This window comes from Pelmatolapia mariae, linkage group LG1 (assembly GCF_036321145.2).
Source record: "Pelmatolapia mariae isolate MD_Pm_ZW linkage group LG1, Pm_UMD_F_2, whole genome shotgun sequence".
Classification (NCBI taxonomy): Eukaryota; Metazoa; Chordata; class Actinopteri; order Cichliformes; family Cichlidae; genus Pelmatolapia; species Pelmatolapia mariae.
This window is the reverse complement of record NC_086227.1, coordinates 6,855,005-6,876,976: the sequence shown is the minus strand read 5'-3', so window position 1 is coordinate 6,876,976 and position 21,972 is coordinate 6,855,005. Positions and strand designations below refer to the sequence as shown.

General features: G+C 38.9%; 2 protein-coding genes across 3 annotated transcripts; one reads left to right on the top strand and one right to left on the bottom strand.

The window, feature by feature from the left end:
* Window positions 1-3,751: 3,751 nt before the first annotated feature.
* LOC134631594 (myoblast determination protein 1 homolog) lies at window positions 3,752-5,931 on the top strand. The gene is made up of 3 exons (XM_063480123.1): window positions 3,752-4,282; window positions 4,706-4,782; window positions 5,736-5,931. The coding sequence occupies exons 1-3, from the start codon at window positions 3,752-3,754 to the stop codon at window positions 5,929-5,931; spliced, it is 804 nt and encodes a 267-aa protein (XP_063336193.1).
* A 1,395-nt stretch (window positions 5,932-7,326) lies between these two features.
* Window positions 7,327-21,726, bottom strand: tnnt3b (troponin T type 3b (skeletal, fast)). 2 transcript variants are annotated; one of them, XM_063479905.1, is made up of 14 exons: window positions 21,704-21,726; window positions 20,967-20,980; window positions 19,341-19,469; window positions 16,755-16,772; window positions 16,465-16,485; window positions 15,398-15,416; window positions 15,242-15,287; window positions 14,296-14,412; window positions 14,107-14,184; window positions 13,645-13,758; window positions 13,422-13,531; window positions 10,846-10,936; window positions 10,587-10,627; window positions 7,327-7,363 (listed from the first exon to the last, which is right to left on the bottom strand). In XM_063479905.1, exons 1-14 carry the CDS (start codon window positions 21,724-21,726, stop codon window positions 7,327-7,329), a joined length of 858 nt encoding a protein of 285 aa, XP_063335975.1. The 2 variants fall into 2 exon arrangements, with proteins under 2 accessions (XP_063335975.1, XP_063336057.1); XM_063479987.1 differs by lacking the exons at window positions 16,465-16,485; window positions 16,755-16,772; window positions 19,341-19,469; window positions 20,967-20,980 and adding an exon at window positions 19,823-19,835 and having other exon boundaries at window positions 21,709-21,726.
* Between the last annotated feature and the right edge of the window lie 246 nt (window positions 21,727-21,972).

The window sequence follows — 21,972 nt, the reverse complement described above, 5'->3', positions numbered from 1 at the left end:
TTAGTAGTGGTGGTGTAGTTAGTTAATTATATTTCATGTAATATTACATGTTCACATCAGCATGCCTCCCACACATCCAGTGTTAGAAGAAGTGTATAGCTGATGGCGTAAGACTGGACGAAGTAATGAGGAGTATTTTTCCCAGGCATCAAACTCATACATGCGTGATGGGGATTTTGAGAAATTCGGGAGGAGTTCTGCAAGAAAGCAGATACATTCACTGCAAATCAGCACAGAAACACAGAAACACCAAAATATCAGATGAGTATCACATAGTCAAAGATGAGTCACTTTGTTTCTATCTGACTACACAAAGGGCTTGTTCAATAAAAATTTCTATTATCTGATGATACAAACAGAAATTCCATGCAAAGTGAGTGAATTGCCTTAACTGTTTGCATACTTGCATGTATTTGTGCACGAATAGCCAGTCTAAGTATAATGAGTCTGTATAATGAGTATAATGAGTATAATGAGTGTGTGAGAAGTTATCTAGCAATGTAAATTTTTGTTTGTTTATTTTTTAGTCCATGGCTTTACATGTTCACACAGCTGCCAAATATTCAGCCACACCCATCTTCAAAGCTCGGTACTAACTAGTTTCTGCTTGGCTCTGACCAGGCATCTGTTTGGCGGCTTGCTTAGATGTTGAATCTTTCAGGCACAGTCCCAGCTGCATAGCGTCAGATCATAGCCTTACTCATAAGCTTTAATATCAGACTATAAGGCAGAATTGTAGCAACAGCAGTTTGTATTGCTTAATAGCAATACAAACTGCAGGATCAAATTGAGCCTGTGCTGATGGAGGAGACAGAACTAGATACCCCCTTTAAAAGTAAAGCCAGAGGGCTGAGTTAAATAAAAGGAAATGTCTGGTGATATTTTGTTACCTTATAGTAAAAACATGTCATGATGAGATTAGATGAGTGTCAAGCAACACTGAGCCTGCTTAAGTCATTGGAATCCAGTCTCATATATCTATCTATCTATCTATCTATCTATCTATCTATCTATCTATCTATCTATCTATCTATCTATCTATCTATCTATCTATCTATCTATCTATCTATCTATCTATCTATCTATCTATCTATCTATCTATCTATCTATCTATCTATCTATCTATCTATCTATCTATCTATCTATCTATCTATCTATATGCACTTTTTCTCCATCTGAAGTGGAACTCAGTAAATCAGTTTTCATGTTAGCAATTTCCTCACACCATTTCTAGTGTAAATAAGTCCAGTACATTTACTACAAAGCTACCTTATAACAGAAAGATATAAATCAGAAAAGTTGCCAACGCTCTGCTGACTCAGTACCTGCAGAGTTCCAAACCTCCTCAGGCATTAAGACCAGTGTAAAAACTGTGCACCAAGCTCAATGGCATGAGTTTTCACGACCAACCAATTCTTCTTGGTAGCTCAGTATTCCTGTCAGTATACCATATGATTATTGACCTTGTGTTGCTTGGACGTGATTTTGTGAATATTCAGCTTCTGTGAGCCCCTCTTTATTTTCTTAAATACTTGCCTAGGTGTACTCTGAGACAGGACAGACAGGACAGCTCACAAGTCCATTACTGGGCCAATAAATAGAGACAGACAATTCCCATTAACATTCATGTCTACGGCCAATGTCACCCGTTAACTTAGAACCTCTCACGTTCTGTGTAAAAACAAAAAAAACCCCTCCGAAACTCCATTTGTACTCAATGCAAGCGCTCTCATATATTTACATAATTCCTCCTTCCTATTATATAGTTTTTGCCAGTTGCAATGACATGAACATTGTTACTTTCAAGAGTGACATTTAATTGCACTGCCATAAGGTTACGCTTGAACTGGGGGGATATGAGAGCAAGAGGGGATATTCCAAAATGATACCAGCGCTCACCTCAGCTAGAAGGGCACATGTCTTCGATTTCATGAGCTGCTAAAATTAACGCTCTCCCACTAAGCTGCAAGGAGTCTGTGAAGTGAGGTCTTCTGTACCACCCCATTATGTTGTACTGGTTCCCTGAAGGCAAGAAAAATGGTATGGTTAAGTCTACTTTTAAAAATAATCACTAATTAAAATGTCCTTATTGTTTTGCAGTTAAGCCTTTAATAAAATCTCTCAGTCTGTTTCATACTTCATACCTTCAGACTTTCTCGTGGTGATAGTGACCAAATGTATGCTGTTGTGGCCAGATGTTTACATACAGTCATCATGAGCATTAATTTAAAGGATTATACCTCTGTGAATGAGAGCAATCCCAAAATATGTTCAAACTTGTGCATCCAATTCATCTTTGTAGAGTCATTAAAGTAAAATCATTCCACCCCAGAAAAGAATTAATTAACCCAATTAAAAGAAATCATTAAACCCCCAAATTACCATGATATCCGTGCCCATGATGAGTGTATTTAAATCTCTGACCTCAACTGGATGTATCTGTAGTCATATATAGAAATTTCTAGGCCCTACAAGGCTCCATGCAATTCATATGAGTCTAGAAGAATAATGGGATTTCAACAGTGTACACTTATATCTTTAAAAAGAACCTTGTTCACCTGTTTGCCCCCCCCCCCCCCACACCCCCCCCCCCCCACACACACACACACACACACATACACAGGGAAGAGAGGGAGCCGTTTCTTTCTTAGATCTGAGCCCTGACGGCTGTGTGACACGTTGACCTGCTCAGCAGGACTGTTAGGACACCACAGTAAATCACTGTGCTTGTCTAGTGTAACTTCATTACAACTCTATTCTTGTTTATTGCAGAAAATCTTTTGAAATGTCTTGTGTAGGTTATTGTTTTTAACATTAAGCTGAATGTTATAGCACTGTTTCTGAAAGGAATTCTCTCTGATTTACTGTGGCATGGATCTTCACCTTTGAACAAACGTGTTTAAGAATGAAAAAGAACATAGTTGCAAATTAATAATAATTAAGCTTTCCTTTGGATATATTTCGCTATATTTATATATATTGGTAATTTTAACCCTATAATGCCCTTTGTATCGTATTTGATACATGAGTTTCTGAGACCTCTATCTCATCAACATGATCAAAACTTGCCATAATTTCAAAATGTTATGGACAAAACTCTTTTTTTCTAAAATTAACATTGTTGTTAACAAAAAGTTGCCAAAAACACCCAATGTATCATTTGTGATACAACAAATATACAATAAAAATGTATCATACACAGAATGATATGGTATCAGAAACAAACTAAGGTTCTTAGGAAGAGGTGTAATGATGCTATTGAATGGCCATTCACACATGTGTTTGATCACTTAACTAGGACCATGACATGTATTCAGAACAGACTGAATGATTTGTAAAGATGGACACGATTGCTTTTTTATTGCTTCCTTATTGTTGCTGAGTTTCACCTCAGTGACCTCACATTACTCACTCATTCACACACACTCTCAAACAGACACACCCCTCACACCATTGGTCCCTTACACAACATGCCCCGCCTCCACACTGCCTCCTTTATAAAAACAAACTAAGCTAAGGGAGGTGAAGTTCCACAGACTATCCCTTTAAACACACTCTCAGCTCCACAGAGTCACTTTTAATTTGCTTTTGAAAGGCCAGCTGACTGACAACGAGCAGCTTCTTTTTTTCACACCTTTCATGTTATGGCTTTTTAATTAAGGAGACTTTTATTGTCTTTTTCCTGTTATCACAAGGAGTTTTTAAGAAACCTTTTCATCCTCCTCACCTTTGATTTTTCGGAGGGAGTCCGATGGATCTGTCAGACTTTCCCTTCTTTCTCTCTTCAGCAGATGACCTCTATGACCCCTGCTTCAGCACCAGTGACCTGAACTTTTTTGATGACCTTGACACCCGGTTGATGCATGCCAACTTTTTGAAGTCAGAGGACCATCTTCAGCACCACGTCCCCATCACAGAAGAAGAGGACCAGCATGTGAGGGCCCCTGGGGGTCTCCACCAGGCAGGTCACTGCCTGCTGTGGGCCTGCAAGGCCTGCAAGAGGAAGACAACCCATGCAGACCGGAGGAAAGCGGCAACCATGCGTGAGAGGCGACGACTCAGTAAAGTCAACGATGCATTCGAGACACTGAAACGCTGCACAGCTTCCAATCCAAACCAGAGACTGCCCAAGGTGGAGATCCTCCGCAATGCAATCAACTACATTGAGTCACTACAGGCGCTGCTCAGAAACAGCCAGGATGATAGCTTCTACCCGCAGCTTGAACACTATGGGTGTGACTCAGGAACCTCCAGCCCCCACTCCAACTGCTCTGATGGCTCGGTGAGTCCGTGAACAGCTGAGCACTTTATGTGCTGCCTCGTTAAATGTGAAAAATCTGTTGAGGATATTTATTGTTGGCAACAGTGAAGAATTTTTTTAATGGAATCTGCAAAATGGACTCAAATGCATCTGAAATGTTTTGCAGTTATTAATTTGTCACAGTTTTAAATATGCGTGAGACGACTGTTTCAAATGCATTTCTTGTACTATATGTTACATGTTTACTTTAGATGAGCTGTTTCAAATTTCAGTTTAGTGCGTAAATTTAGCTATAAACAGGACTCAGATTTGATTACTGTAATAAAATAAAACAATCAGAGACAGTTAGATTAGATTAATTAGTCAGGCTGAAATATCAAGAAAACCATCAGTTTTTGTAAATGTTTGTGGTTGATTGTGACCTGGTCTGATCCTTGTTTTCAGGTGGATTTTATCTCGCCGAGTTCAGCCAGAAGTGAAAACAGTGACGCTTCGTACTGCAGCCAGACAGCAGAGGGTGAGTTTGTCAGTATTGTCTTCTTATAAAACTGCTATCAGTTTGCAATTTTCCAACTGTGTGTTTGCTCTCTTTTTAATTTGACCAATCCTTTACAGTCTTCGAGAATATTAAAATTTTATTATTTAACAAAACATATTTATTGTTTAAAATGGCCTCTCTTTTTTCTTCTCTGTTTTAAAGTAAAATCATCTTTTACTCTTTTTAAATACATTTTTATGGGGGTTTGTTGGCCTTTAAAAAGAAAGGACAATGGAGAGAAGACAGAAAAAGCCGGGAGGAGACACACAGTAAATGGTTTTAGGGCAGATTTAAACCTATTACCATTTTGATATACTGAGTCCAGTTCAATCCAGTGAACTAACCCATCAGTCAGTCTTCACTCTTTTCTACTAAATCTCCTGTGTAATGACATCACAAGTGTAGTTTTATAAACTCTCTTTAAAACTTTATGAAAACTTTCACCAAAAGCTGACATTTTACCAGAATTTTGGTGAAGTTATTGATGGCAGCCAACATCACATTGTTCTAAGTTCTTGCTGTCTTGACAGATGACAAAACCAAAATTTCTCTCTCTTTTTTTTTTTTTAATATATATATATATATATTATTTTAATGCATAGTGTGCTGTTTCAGCTGCTAAAACATTAATGCTAGTATGATAAAAATTAGAATTATGCATAATTATTAAGCTTGAACACTAGCATGAAAAATGAACACAGGGTAGTTTGGACACTACACTGATTTGCTTCACCATCATGTGGTTCAAAGGAGAATTATGCAGGAGTTGACCATTTACTCTTTTGATACAATCAGTACTTCTCTTAGTGCCGGCTACTATCAGCAGCAGTAACTCTTATAATGCACTAGGTTTTTTTTAAGCTAGTCTTTTAATTCAACCAACAAAAGCAAGTAAACCAAAACTGATTTCTCCTGTTTCTTCTCTAAAGATTGCAGCAGCAGCAGCAGCAGTAAAACATCACTCATTTCCAGTTTGGACTGTTTGTCCAGCATTGTAGAGAGGATCAGCACAGATCAGACTGCAGCCCCCCCTGGGGACAGCGTGGTCCCCCAAGGCCCTGGATCACCTCACACCGGCACTGCTATCTCCAGTCTGTCTGCCGAGTCCAGCAACATTTGTGAATCCGTCTAAAGCTGACGGGGGAAGGGACTCATTTTCATCAAAAAACATCTACCTCCAGGAGGAGGAGGAGAATACAGGTGGCATGAAGAAAAAAACAACAACAACAGTGTAATATTCCTGTTGTTTTTTTTTTTTTAAGTCTTCAGATTAGGGACTTATAGAATACATTTTTTTTCTTAAGCTAGCGTCTCACTAAATTAGATAAAGTATTTTTTCCTGTGGTTGAAGACTTTTCTGGTGGATGACAAATTAAGTTTGAGTCTAGCGTCATCAGTTTTTAGCCTCGTGGATGAACCGAAAACTGCAGAGTGGCTGATAAATCAGAGCACTGCTATAAAAGAGACGACAGTTGGATATTTATACATGCTGATGATAACTGAGGACCATTTGGTGCACCTGCAGTTGACTGTTCATATAATACCATATAGTAATTTCAAATGGTTGCTAAAATTGTTGCGTAACACAGTATGTTTCTATATTATTTATGTATTACTGAAATGTAAATAAAGACATATTTATATTCTGATTCCTTTATTTAAATATGATCACCCCATAGCTTCCATCTTCCCTTATATTTTACTCTTCATTTTCAATAAGAGACAGCTGCCAACATCTGGATTTTTGGGGACACACCATTGATATATGGTCACCTTTTAAGTCAATGCAACAGTCAAAGATCATGAGTATTATTCATTCGGAGTCCAACTGACAAAAACAGCCTAAAGCTGTCTTTTACCTCTAGTTTTGGTCTCCACTTGTGCTGAGCAGGTGGTGTAACTTGTGTGGATACTTTTGGTTTCACTCTAAAATCATCTTCACGTTTTAAAAACATCACTGTTAGGTAAACCAAAAGATCAAAGACAATCTTCTGTAGAGCTGAATTCTATTTTTGTGTTTCTATGAGTGACTTTCCTTATTTTACATACAGTCATCATTCATTTCATCTGTTGATAGCACAAAGATGTTGATAATTGCAGTGTCTCTGAAGTTTCTTTTAAAGTCTGCTTGTAAAAACAACAATTTGGCTAAAGCTGAAAAAAGTAATATGATGTGAAAATTATAAAAGGTTTTTCAAAAGTTTTTCTTCTTCTTATTTTTTCATGCTGAACTTGCACAAGGTTTATCTATTCTTTTCTTTCTTTTCTCTATTCTAACAGACAAACTGAGAGGAGAAATGAATGCATTCACACAGATGATTGTTTAAAGTGCCACATGTTCTTTATACAAACAAAGCATAATTTTTATTGTTTATTTCATTACTTGAGCTAAAATCCTGGTGAAACTATCTCACTAGCACTAGCTTTGTTGTTGTTGCTGTGGATGTCATCGGGTGGGCGACTGGAGCTACTGCTGTGGCCGACTGAAGATGCCTCCTGCTCAGGCTGACTGGCACCGAGGGGATGCTCACTTCCTGCGGCGTGATGCGGCTCCCTTCTTGCTGCTGCAAGGTGCAAAGTACGAAAAAATCCCCAAGAATCAGATCTGTTCAGTAGGCCTTTATGAATATCACACACATCATGCTAATGTGAAGTTACTGTATGAATACCTGAACAAAGACTATTTTATAAGCAGAGGTTTATTCAAGGGCTACATACAGCCCTATTTGCTAAATGTTTCAGACAAGTAAAACCATTTCCTGATAACCTTTTAGTGTACTCCATGTTTTCCCCCTTTCTTTTAGTGTGAAGAGGTAAGAGTATATTCTAAAAATAAAAGGTATTACTGTACAGTCTTTACCTTATAAATAAAGTGCCTTGAGGTGACTCTTTTTATGACTGAAATTTTTTGTGAAACTTAATTGAATGCTACCGTAGGCCCCGGTCTGGATGGGCCTGGGCTCCCTTGCCTTGGTGGGTACCAGAGGACGGGGTTGCCTACTGGGGTCAGCGGGGGAGCTGGCCCTAGGGAGGGGCATCTTGCCCCTCCCTTCTTTTCCTCCCCATCCCCGGCTGCCTCCCTCTTCCCGCTCCACCACACCCACCCACACAGGTAGGGCCTTGGGGTGCGGGTGTGTCACCAGGGTGCAGGGGAGGCATCCCCCCCCCCTCTGTCTCCTTCTGGCCACCTGTGCCTCAATTTTATTCCACAACTTAGACATCCACATTCCTCACACTCTCATAACACACACATATATATATAGGGCCTTGAGGGTGACCACGTTAACAGCGTCCAGTGGACGGTCTGTGTATTCAACCTTACCTCTGGCACCGGTGCCCACCCCTCAATTTTAAATCCATGTAGACATTGAGGGTTCTTGGGAGGGGCCGTGCTAACACCTGCTGCTCTCTGGCAGCAGCACCATGCCCTCCCTTGTTTTAAATGCACTTTAGAACAACACGCAGCAACACTACACATGAGCGGGAGGAGGGAGGTATGGGGTCTTCACACACCCCCGTTCTCTACTAGCCATCGGGGCAGGGGGCTGGGAGGAGGTGTTGGCTGTCCGATGGGCCTCCCTGCTGCCGCAGAGCCTGAGGCGGTCTGCTTGCCTCCACCCCGGGGGAAAGGGTCACATCTCTTGGGTCTGGGTGCCGTTTCCCCCTCTGGGGGTGAGGGTACCTGGACCCGGGGTATAGAGTATGTTTGGGGAGTGTGATTGTGTGTACATGTCCATATATGTCTATCTCTACGTTGGGTGAGTGCTGAGTGTTTGTATATGTGTGCATGAGGGTGGGAATGCATGTTTGTGTCTGTGTGTGCCTGTTTGTCTGTCTATATGTCAGGTCGGGTCTTAGACTCCACCTCTCTGGGAACACCCAGGCCCTCCAAAGTGTGGAGGTCTATCTCCCCTCACCACACTCCCTGCCAGTGACTGATGCCCTCAGGGGTCGGTGCATTGGTGGTTCTTGGTGTCTGGGGCTGGGCGCTCAGGTATGCACCAGCTCACTCCCAGTGGCTACTTGGCGGGGCCTGGTGCCTGTCGCTCGGTCAGGCCTCTTCCGGGGCAAAGGGGACCCCCCGGGCCTCCGGCCTCGGGGTCTGCGGCTTGGTTCACTCTGGCACAGCTGGCCGCCGGCAGAGCCGGCGGGCACGCCAGTGCAGCCCCCTCTGGCTTTTGCTCCGTGGCTACTGGGTGACCCCTCGTCTGGGGATCTCCTCAGCCCTTCCCAGGAGGGTGGCACGGATGCCCCTCCGGTGGTCCACCTTGGGCTCTCGCACTCTGGGGCCTCTGGATGTCTGAAGCCTGGATCTTCTCCATGCCTGCTTCATGCCCTGGGGGACAGGGCTATGGCCCCCCACACCCTCTAGCAGACCGTTACATGGAGAAACCTTTTGTATACAAGCGCGCTGATCCACACAGGTGTGCACACGGGTGTTCACTGTTCGTAGACATAAACTACACCTTTCTTAGCTGCTACTTCAAAGCACATTGTGCGCTGTCTGTCCTGTGTGCTGCACAACAACATTCAATATTTAGTATTTACTGCTGTTCACACTTAGCTAGATTAACGGGATGGTGTTGTGTTTAGTATGTTGCTTTGTTTTTTTTTTTGCTTGTTTTCTCTTCTTTTTCTCTCAACAGGTGATCCAGGAGATTTTTTTTTCTTTTTCTCTTTGTCTTTGTAAGTGCCCTTTCTCACTGTCCCTCTTCCCTTCTGTTTTTCTTTTCCTTCCTCTCTTTCCTATCCCCCAGTCATGTCTGTCCCATCTGTAACAACCGAAAATAAAATAAATAATAACAACAAAGGTTGATCAAATGGACCAATACGGCAATGCCATGATGATCCATTTGGCAAAATAAATCCATTTGGTATCCTTGTTGGTCTTCAGACAACAATTCTGACGGCTAAAGATCCAAATGGGACAGACAAAAAAAAAAAGAAAAAAAAAAAAAAGAAACTTAATTGAATTGAAATTTCAAGTTCAAAAACACACCATGAACAACAGTCGTCTTGCATTAAATTGAATTTATAATAAGATAAGATAAGATAAGATTTAACTTTATTAATCCCTCGGGTGGGTTCCTCTGGGAAATTCGGTAATATGCAGAGGGTTAAAAAAAAAGACAAAAAATTTTCATTTGTTTGTAATTCAAACAGTTTGTTGGGATCTACAACTTCATGTTCCAGAGTGGAGTCTTTGGTGTGCTGCTTCTGCCCATGAATTAAACATGCTTAACAGGACTGAAAAGCTTTAAGTCAACAGCGCCCTCTGTTGCTAAAACATGTTTTATGACTACTTTCAAAAAGTAACCAGAAGGCATACGGTTGCATGGATGTAGAAAAGTCTATGGGATGAAGTATATCCTATAAATGTCCTTACAGATGCTGCAGACTTTAAATCTACAGACAAAACCAAATGATGTTGCAAAAGGAACAAGGACGAAGCATAGTAAAGCAAAATATAGAGAAAACGCCTGGCTTGCTATATTAGTTAAATCTGCAAACACATGGTGCACAGGCAGAAACTTATTCTTTTGACAATCAGAAAAGCTCCATGAGTGTATGAGAGGACAAAATAATAAACTTACTTTCTTTAGCATAAAATGAAATTACTTTGTGAGTGTTTTTAATAGATTGAGTCAGGAAAAGGTCAAATCAGTGCAACATTACTACAAAAACAGTTTTCTGTCCTTGTATGTCTTAATCACTCTCCTAAGAAGAGGGAATTTAGTAGTATTTAGTTTTGCTGCCTGATGTGGTCTGTTTATGTTCATAACTTACTGTTTCTGCAGTTCATCAATACGGTTCCTGAGAGAAACAACCTGAAAGACATCATCATTAGATACTTAGAAAACGTGTATGTTTGAACACTGAAATGCTACTTGTTGTTGTTGTGGTAGCACAAGTAACACCAGACAGGAAATGATGAGAATGATCTCAAAAGAGGTATTAATCGGATGTGAAAATATCTGACCCTACCTTCAGGTGAAAAAGACAAACCAGGACATTTGGCAACCAGTACATATATTTCTTTACCAACCTCATATCTTTGCCTCTTAAGCTTCTCACAGTGGTCATATTTTATTGCCTCGAGGTTGTGCAGCCATTCCCACAGCTCTTTCGCCTTTTCCCTAGCAAACACAAACCAAGGATTCAGTCTTATGGCTAAAGCAATAAAAAAAGCAGTTTTCATCTTTACCAAAAAGAGTAAGAATTTTTCACTTAGCTTTTTTGTCAATACTAAAGAAGTGGCACGTGAAAATTCACCACAAGCTGCTCTATTTTTGACATAATGGTAAAGAAAAACTATTCTGAATTTAAAAAAATTTAATCCATCTTCTTTTGTTTGTTTTTTTTCAAGCATTTTAAACATTCAAATACTGCATCCTCAGTAAGAGGCTGCGAGAACAGCAGGGGGACTCAACTGAACAGAGCAGGGATCGATGACATAAAAAGACACATCAGGAAAAGGGGAAGTGGGATGGAAGTGGGTTGCAAAGTTGCTTGCAGTGCTAAACAACTGTGGGCAGACTAGAAAAGCCTAAATAGCAAGGCCTGTATGCAGGGCTCTAGAGTGCGACCAATTTGGTTGCAAATGCAACCAAATTTTTCAATAGTGCGACTAAAATATCTCTTAGGTTGCACTGGTGCGACCAACTGTTCAGTAAAAAAAAAAAAAGTCTCCGCAACTCTGAAAGTCTCCGTGTGGTCAACAGAGATAGCCAGGGGCGGGACCTCTCTGATTGGCCGTGGTCCAGATATTCCTGTAGTCTTTCGTGTGTACGTTTGAAAGTGCAGGGCAGGCGGATAGAAAGAGGTGAGTAGCTTGAATAAAGTGATATCGATTCATTAAATCCTGGATTGACTTTTAAATATAAATATATTTTGGGGCTAAAAGCCGACAGCTCGCTGATTCTGAAGCGTTCGTGGGTCTGAGCTGCAGGTTTTGTCTCTCTCCAACCAAAATTCACTAAACCAGCAGCAAAAAAAGATCCAAACTATGCTTCACATTTGATAAATGTCGTCATTAGTTCCCTCTGACTTTCGCTGTTTGCTTCCACCACGCTTCCAATCACACTTCATGCACAGCTCTCTCTCTCTCTTTCTTTCTCTCTCAGTGTACTTTAAGAACAGTTTCCCATCTAAAAATCTGTCTTCTGCATTATTCATTCGCTTATTACCCACCAGTCTACCATTGTTTACAGCGCTGTTGGCCGCTGTCCTTTTTTTTTTTTTTAACGTAAATGTCCTCGGACAAGAAAGCCTAATTTCTACTGTTCAATACTGAAGAAATTTAAACTTAAATTATGCAAAATTGCAGAATATTGCAGAATATTTTTAAGGTTATCTGCTATAAAAAGCCAGGCCAGGAAAATCTCCTTCATGTTTTTCTGTGTTTTATTCTCAGTTACTTTGACACAAAGGCATCTGCTGTGATGCTCACAATTCTGATGGAGTCTCACATGTATCAGTACTGATAAATGACCAGAATTATAATATTTCTGACTGTCTGAGGCAAAATTGAATCGAATCAAATCGGGACCTTGTGAATCGGAATTGAATGGATTATAGAAATCAGTGATGATACCCAGCCCTAGTGAGTAGCCTTGGCGCGACAGAAGTTGATGTAGCTGTGGGTAATGAAAAAAGATGAAAAGAATGGACCGATCAATCTTTGAATGCTGAAAAAGCACCGTGTATCCAGAAAACACATTATATGCCGCCATAAATGCACTGCCCAAGTGTCCCCTCTCCCCACTGCCTTTCAGCGGCATGCAGCAGCAAACAGGTCGTCAGAGGAGGCCAAGATGATGCAGCAATTTTCCGCCCAAAAAAGTGCACATGTAAAACTGCGGTGTTAAGTGATGCGGTTGAAAAATTTGGGTGCGCCTAACTTTTGTGCTGGTAAGCCTAAGAAAAGAAGTTAGGCACACCAGTGCAACCGTGGCAAAAAGTTAGTCTAGAGCACTGCCTGTATGAGATTTGGATGTCCAGAAGGCTATCAGCTGCTGTGGGTGGGCACTGTGATCAGGTAATCTGATTGAGTTTTGGCTGAGCTTGACTTTGTGTGTGTCACAGCAATGCAGTGATTATTTTTAGAACCATGTTCATTTACCATTTTGGGTTGAGTTTTTATAGTTTCTGGGAGAATTCTAAGATAATTTTTGACAAGTTATTGCTTTTAACAGTGCCTGATTGCATTGTATGTATGATTGTAAAGATACGATACTGTATTTTATGAAGCTTCTCTGAAAGTCAAGAAAACATGAGAATTGTGAGATATTTGCCTTAATTTTTGAATATAAATCTTTACTCAAAATGTGCACTTGTTATATAGCATATAAAGAGCTCAGTTAGTTGTAATCTGTGAAATATTTCATGGTAATCATTCATCTTCTTCATGTTGAGTCAGCTGCTGTTCGAATCTATCTGTTGCTCATACATTTTAAAAGAACAAATTATTGTAGGATCTACTGTACAATATAAAGCGCCTTGAGGCGACTGTTGTTGTGATTTGGAGCTATATCAAAAAAATTGAATTGAATTGAAAAGAACAGTGAAAACCAAAACAAATATCTTCTGTGGGTTTCCTTCATTTGTTCCCCTTTGGGTTACCTCAGCTTGTCATCGCTGAGATTATCGATGTTCAGGGGTTTGCATCTCTCTGCAAGAACCTTCTTCTTCTTTTCTCTTTCAGTCTGCTTCTTGCCTCTTCTCTGTTCAATCTAGAGAAACATCACACACAGTTAAAACTGTAAGTCTGCACAATTATTTAGCTGCCTGCTTTGTGTGAAGCTGTAGCAAAGATCTGAAACTTAATAAGTGAAACACACGGTACCCTCTGCAGGTGGCTGCTTAAGCCCGATCCCATGTTTGTCAGTGCTATCTTCTTCTTGGCATCATCATCAGCCTTTCTCTGAGCGTCGGCCTCCTCCTTTCTCATCCGCTCAGCCTGCAGAATGAATTTTAAAATTTGATTATTCCAGAGCAAAAAAGGAAAAAAAGCTTTTCTGTTTATACTGAGTTTGTCCAAAGGATTTTTGAAATTCCTGAATGAAATTATGGCTGCAGTGAAATATGAAGCATATTTGAAAATCTGAATAAGTAGCAATCAGTGTGTCACTACTCTAAGATTTTTCTAATAAATCCAACTTTTTTTCATCTGCATCCTTGCCTGCTGCTGAAGATTAACCAAACTACTGGAATCATTAATTACTTGAGAGAGTGACCAAACTGTTAAAAGAGATTAGTATTTTGTTCTGATTCACACCAGATCAAAAAGAGACAGTTTTATGCGTACCTCCCGCCTGGCCTGCCGCTCTTTATCTTGCTCAGCGCGAATCCTCTGCTGCTCAGCTCGCTCAGCACGACGCTTCTCCTGAAAACACAAATCAACATACTTGACGGTCCCGCAATGCTTATTGACAGAGAAAATACCATTACATATTCTGGGTTCATTCTGTAATAAATAATTGGGATGCAATCTCACAATTCTCTCCTTGAGAGCAATGAGTTCCTCTTCTTCCTTCTTCCTGCACTCAAAGTGAGCATCGATCAGTGACTGCAGCTCTACTAGATCTTTGTTTTGACGTTTCTTTTGGATATCCTGTAAGACAAGAACGGCATGAGGCTGCCTTCATAAACATGTACTAGCTGTGATCATACATGACACAGCTGATTGCTAGCCCAACACTATTAGAGAACCGTAAGTTAGTAGCAACAGAGTAGTTGCAAATTATATACACGGCAGATTACACTGTGTAATAATTGGAAGGTTGTTGGCCGATTGCTGGCTGCTCCAGTCTGCATCTAATACATTCATCAGATATCTATGACGTTAGATAGAAAAGAAAAAAAGGAAAACAGTGAGTGAATGGGTATGAATAAGTGAATGAGACACATTGTATGAAGCGCTTTGACTGGTTAAATAGAGTAGAAAAGCGCGATATAAGAACCAGTACATCTACCCTTTACAACTAGTTGTCAAATTGTGGGGGATGGCCCATTGGTCAGACACAGAGTCACTGCAGGTGGAGCATGGTCCATGGGAAAAAATATGGACTCAAAGCTGAGTAATTATAATTTTTGTTTATATTAAAAAATTAAACTCTACTTGAGCTATTAAACTGACTTTTACTTTAGAAAAAACAAATCTGGTTCTTTAAAATGGATTCTTCTTTTTGTACAATGATCAAAAGTGTTGAGGTCTGGTTTTTAGTTTTGAAGTGAGACAAGCTCTTATAGGACTTAAGTTCTTTATACGGTCTTAGTAGCTACTAGTGTGTGGTGCCTTAGTAGTAGTAGTAATAATAATATTTTCTTAGACTGCATATCATAAACTTTAAGCTGTGAGCGTATGGAGGGAGAGCCACAACTGCAGCTTTATGTATAATCCTTTTCTGTCTTCATTTTAACATTTTAACAAGTCAGCTTACATCAAAATCCACTTTCTCGCCATCTGGGATCTTTGGAGCAGTGGGCCTGTAAAATAAAGTATGAGAGGTATAAACAAATAAGGTAATTTATAGTATATAAATGTACAGATGCTAGCTATGCAAAAGCCTCAGGTTCAAACAATAGTGCATACTTACTTAAACTTTGGCTTCTCTTCTGGGTTTTTGGCACAGAAAGAAAAACAAAAACACAACAGGGACAGGAGAGAGATTAAAATATTAGACATATAAATGTAGAGAGAGTGTAGTGTCTAAAGTGCTGCTGGTTAATTAGGGAAGAAGATCCAAGTGGACAAGCTGAGTTATTTCTGAGGCTGCAGGTTGTTTCACACCTCCAGTAGATCATTGTATAAGAGTGAGTTTTAATTGTCCAATACTTTCCATTAACAGTGACCCGATTACTGTGCATTAGCTTCTGATTTAAGTAGCCTAATGTAATTACACAGCATGAATTGTGGGAAATTTACACAGTGAGTTCATATGTAGCTATTAAGAGTAAAGGCTAGAAAATTACTCTGTGCATGAAGAGATATTCGATAACAAATAAATTACAATTTTGTCATTTATGCATTATGTAAGATTATGTAAGAAAGAATTAGGATTAATAGTAAAATATTTTATAGTCCCCTTATATTTCTGAGGTTTTTATAGAGGAAAAAAAAGTAAGAATCTACAATATGATGTATTGCTTATATGACACCATTATTTATTTTTAAAAGTATCACAGAGTGTCACAGGTTATATTACATTCTACAGGCCTAAACTAAGAAACAAGAATGTTGATTTGATGTAGCATTTGCTGGTAAGCCTATCGGTGCACAGGAACGAGGCCACTGTAGTGTGTTACCTTACTTTTCTGTTATTTTTTTGTGCATTAGTGTGTAAATCAAAACAGTATGATTTAAAAAGTGCAAATCAGGATCAGTATGCGGTGTCATAAATCAACACGTAGAAACCTTTTATAGTTAAATTTACTGAACATACAGTACATCAGTGCACACTTGTCACAACGAGGGACTTTGTATTTGTAACTGTTACTGTTAATCTTTTTTTGTGGTAAAGACATAACTGGGATTGGGAAGTGTGTGATTAGCATTTTATTTTCTTGCAGGAACCTACTATAAAAAAAATAAAATAGAGACGGACAACATGGGGAGGGAAAAAACAGGCAAAGCAACATGGACTCAGCAGGAAATGCAAACTACCATCTTGATCTCCCTCCTCCCCTGGCAGGACACAATCATGCAAAAAAGAGAAGAAGCACAGATGAGTGGTGCAGCCCGTAACCATGACTCAGTATTAATGAATCCTTCAACCCGTTCCTCCAGGTCACATTGGTCACCTGATGCACAGACTAAACCGAATTGATTAATTCTGCCTTTCTCTTCAAGAAAGATCAGAAAAACAATTATACATGTGTGAAAGGTCCCCAGCCAACAGGAAAACAAAGAACAGGTTCAATGAGAAGAACAGAGAAGAATTCAATTCTACATACCTTCTTCTTCATAGGCCTCTGCATGCAGCAAGCATCCAAAGCAAGAGCAGAACAGAAACCATTAGTGATTGGACTGGGCAGCCTGTTCCTGTCCTCTTCATGATGCGCAGCTTATAAAGCACATTTACAATATTGGGGTGTTTATATTCATACTGTAGGCAGCAGCAGCCACTGCATAAGTCCCATGTTATGGCATGCATTCATTCTAGATTAACGTCGCAAGCAGCTGTTGTTTTAAGTTTTATTCTGATAGGCAGCTGCATTTTTCTGACTCCATATCAAATGTTGGATATGGAATGTTCATGTTAACTGAGTTTTAAGAAGAGCTTTCAACACTAAAGAAATAAATAGTTATTATTTGAAAACCTTTGTAAATCTGTCTGAGAATGACTGCAGTCAGTTATGCAGACACTAAGAAAGTTGCATATTCAATCTATGGATTACCAGCAGGATGATACAGCTACTTGAAAATGGTTAACTTGAAAGTTGCCATACTATTTTTACTCAACTGTGCCTGGGCCATGAAGCTCCAACAAAAAATTATTAAATTGAAGCAGTACAGCAAGAGTTCATTAGTTCAGCAATAGTACACCAAAGCAAGGGACTTCTGCAGTGACTCTGTAATAAAAGATTCTAAATGGATTCGAGGGCTTGACAACATGTTTTTGCACCATAACACCCCAATGTAAATGCTACAGAGCAATTTGCTGGTCTCACTCTTAATATACACACAGAAAAAAAGAAAGCTAAACATGGATTGAAGAAAGGTAAAGAAATTGCAAATTGCTTTTACATGGCTAAAATTACCCATCATCCTTTATGATTTGGTCTTACAGAGTGACACGAGTTTGCCAAAATGCAAAACACTGGAGAAGGTTATAAAAACAAAATGAGACACTAAGTGGATAGAAGACCATAGATGACGAAGGGCAACCAATTCATGTAAAAGCAGTGAATGTTCTTGTCCTCTCTTTCAAGATTTATATGCACAGCTCATATTCCAAACACACAGCAATATTGCTTAACCAGGACAATGAAAAAGGGTTTTACTGTGTCTCTTCTAACACTGATGATGATGCAATTATAACTGGACATTTTAGAGAGCAAAATCTACATGTTTGCTGCAGTGCACTCCCAAAAGCAGTATCTACAACAAAAGGCCCTTTAGCATATGTCACTAGAAAAAGACTAAAGTGGAAAATGTATGGATACTGTAAATGACAGCATTCATAAACTCAAGATTTTTCAGTATGCCAGTGCAACTTTTGTTGTTCTGTTTTTGAATGATAACATTTTGTAAAGTACATGACTGTGACCAGCATCTCATAGTGATATGTTACCTAGATTATAAGAAATCGTATAATCTAAGGATAGCACCAGAAAAGCACCAGTAAACTACACCTGAACTTGAATTGCTGATACTGCCTGGGAACCTTCCAAGAACTAAAACATATTCTGACCCTTTGTGTTTTCACCTAAGTCTAAACCCTGCAAACATGTTTAAATGTATACATATGTTTATATTTAAGAAAACAAAAGAGTCAAATACATCTCACATTTGGAGGAGACATACTGTTACTAGCTATGTTGTGGCTAATTTGACAATGGGTAACTAGACAATGGGTAAACTTGGGTAAGCTAATTCTGGTTTTCTAAAGATTTAAAAACCTGTTCTGCATTAAAAACATCCATTAATTTGATCTAGGTATCTTCAGACCCTCTTATTTTCAAACAGGGCAGTTATGAAGAGAAGGCAACACCAGTGGAAAGGGCTAAATGGAAGCTAAAGTGGAACTAGATTAGTCAACTGCAAAAATATCGAACCCAACAAGGCACCTGAGTCTTTAATCATCTGATTAAAGGTGAAGTGTGGTTTGTTAGTCTTGTCTTGACATAACTGAGATCAGTGCTCCAGAGTATGTAAAAAGCACATATGTAGTCTGGAGATGAGAAATTATCAGTTTGTTCTGAAGGAATTTGAAATGTCTGTGTGAATGGAAAGTAAAAAAACAAACAAACAAACAAAAAACTTTAGGATGATTGGTGTTTCTGCTTTTTCACCGTTACAGTGTAAAAATAAACTGCATATTTACTTTGCAAATAATGAGTTAAGAACAACTTACTGAGCATTCAGAATTCATACTACAAAATCTAGCTGGTGCATAATAATCCACAAGTGGATTTTATTTTTTTTTGTGGACGTTTTAGTTATTTGTTATGTGTTTCATCCTGTCTTCCTCCCATCACCCACATCTGGTCATGTCAAATGGCCCCTCCTCCCTAGGCCTGGTTGTGTTTGAGGTTTCTTCCTATTAAAAGGGAGTTTTTCTTTCCCACAGTCGCCAAGTGCTTTCTTAAAGGGGTTGTTTGATTGATGGGGTTTGCTCTGTATTGTTCAGCCAATAAAAATGAACTGAATATTTCCAAATATAAAATCAAAAACTTTAGTCATAGTGTTTGTCCTTTTGACTTGTCAGGCAGGATATTATTTGCAGTGTGTGGATGGTTACAGGACTGACTGTCCTATGGTTTAAAGTGCTGGATGTCCTGCAGAAAAAAGGTGACGGGACTGCCCATGCCACATACCTTCCTCCTCATGAACCACCTGCTGCACCACCTCTGGCTCTGGTTCTGGTTCAGGCTCTACCTCTGCTTCTGCTTCTACCTGGGCCTCCGCCTCAGGGGCTACTTCTACTTCTACTACCTCCTCCTGGGCTACGGGCACACAGCATGCACCAAACCACCGGGGAGAGGGAGGATGTCGGAAAAGGCCGTTAATGAAGACCATAGACATGACAGAGCCATTAGAAACCAAAAGTGAGAGAGTACTTTAGTTACAGAGAGGATAGTTGAGCGAACAAGGAACAGTGCTGCTGGAGAACAAAGAGAGAGAGAAACAGATGATGATGAAAAATAGTCAGTTGACCTTTCACACAGAAGCCATATCGAACTGTTGATGTATAAATCTAACTGAAGAACAAACATTCTGGCTCACAAAGATCATTTTAGGTTATCAATGTAAAAACCTATAAGCTATCAGATGATAACTGAGCTCATGTTTAGAACACCATGTTTTTCAATCTAATATTGACAAAATGTAAGATATTAATGAATTATTACTATTCTAACATTTCTGAAATATTTTAAAAGACACTGTCATGGCATTTTCAAAAACAAGAAAAACTGGTGTTTTACATTATATTTCCAATATTGTAGATTATTATGACATTATCAATGTTAATGATAACACCCCTTTAGTTTTATTAAGGAACAATTTAAGCTTGTCTACACATGCTAATATACCTGATAAACCCTACGAACATGTTTACTGCCTACAAAATGTTTCACAAATGTATTGTAGGGAAACTATGATCAATGAAAATAATGTTAGCCTAACTTAATAAAATGTTTATTAAGTTAAGCTAACATTGCTAAACTAGTTTTTAGCTCTATCTTGTTAGTTAGCTAGAAACTAACCCGTCCAAAAGCTTTTCACAGATATCATAACATCCTATTATTAAATATCCCTTTGAGCAACACCCGATTTGCTTGTGATATTTGGATTAATAACTAAGCATTACGGTGTTCATCCAAGCAGTTTGCTACATCAGGTGTTCAAAAAATAGCTGTTGTGTGAATTAGGTCAATGACGGAGGTACTGACATTAACAGATGACCATGTAAACAAGTCACATGTCGAGAAAAATGTAGATAGCCGGATGCTAAAAACATTTTTTCTTCCATGTGAGTAAAAACTTCACTCCACCAGAGAAGTCACCCTTAACTTGGAAGTATTTGATTGAGAGTTAGATGTTAGTTATGCTGCAGTAACAAAATAAAGATAAATAAATATGGATTAATGAATGAATGAATAAACTAATAAGTCAATAATATGCTCTATTTTTATTCCAAGTACTCCCAGATTATGAGTTTCTTTTTTTCTTCTACACTGTACATACATGAGAGAAGGTTCAGATGTAGTAGCATTGTCACCCCAAATATTTCTAATATAACTAGAATAAAAAGTGGAAGGTTAATTTTGCAGATCCTAAATCCTGTTGGAATCCTAATTTCATCTATGCAGATGTTAGTATATAGTAATTTCACAGCTGGTGCCAACATCAAACACTTCAAATTAAGGGTGAAACAAACAACTCAACAATTAGTACAGTGGATAAAGGTTGTGATGTCTGGCCGATTCAGTTGTCTTTACCTTCCTCTTCTTCAGTTATTGAAAAAAAATATATGGTGGGACAGCAGAAACAAACAACATTGTGTCATTTCATAATCACATTTAAATTTGAATTTGATCAAGAATCAGTCATAGGAGAAATGATTAATTTGTATTTTAAATGGCAAAATGCAATATAATAAAGGCTTATGACATTATTCCCAGTGTAGCTTGGGACAAAAGGAAAGCAAGTGTCTCTGAGAAATCTATTTTCACTTTCAAGTTCAGTATATATGTGACAGGTGAAAAATAAAAGTAGCATATTCTATTAATGTTGTAACTGAAATATTTTGCTGTTTTCTATAAAATGTATTTATTCAATGTGTACAGTAGACCAATGGATATAACAGAGGAATGTACACAATCAAGCATCGAGGCTCTAAAATGAGATTTTACCTCATCCGAAAGACTTCAAACAAAACAGTGCACTTACATGGGTAGCACACCTGCTAAGTTTGAAGTAGATCAGATGATCACTTAAGTAAAGTAAGTGAAGAACAGACAAACATACCGGCAGACGAACAGAGACTCCATGACTTATTAGCTAGATGAGAATGAACCAAACTGTGTGGTTGTCACTTACCCTCGATATTGTCCCTGAAACATGAAAAATACATCTTTCAAATATCAAACAAAAATGTTTGTTTTTTTTGATAAAGAGTGAGTTTAAAAAAAGAAGAAGCATGAGGCCACTGCATGAGTCATTATTGGCGGGCACTTACACTTCCTCAGTGTCAGACATGGTGACAGCAGACTTTACACCTGAGGAGAAAGACAAAGAGTGAGGTACAGCAGTGGGATTGTGCCAGTACAACAAAGTAAAGCTGGGATTCAATTCATGGGAACCTGAGAAAACAAGCCAAAATGTATATTTTACTTTCCAGGTAAATTTTGTTTCTTTTCAGGAACTATGGAAAAACATCTCTGCATTTGCAGTGACATAGAGGCTTTGTCCACACTAGCCTGGATAGATTTGAAAACGGCGTTT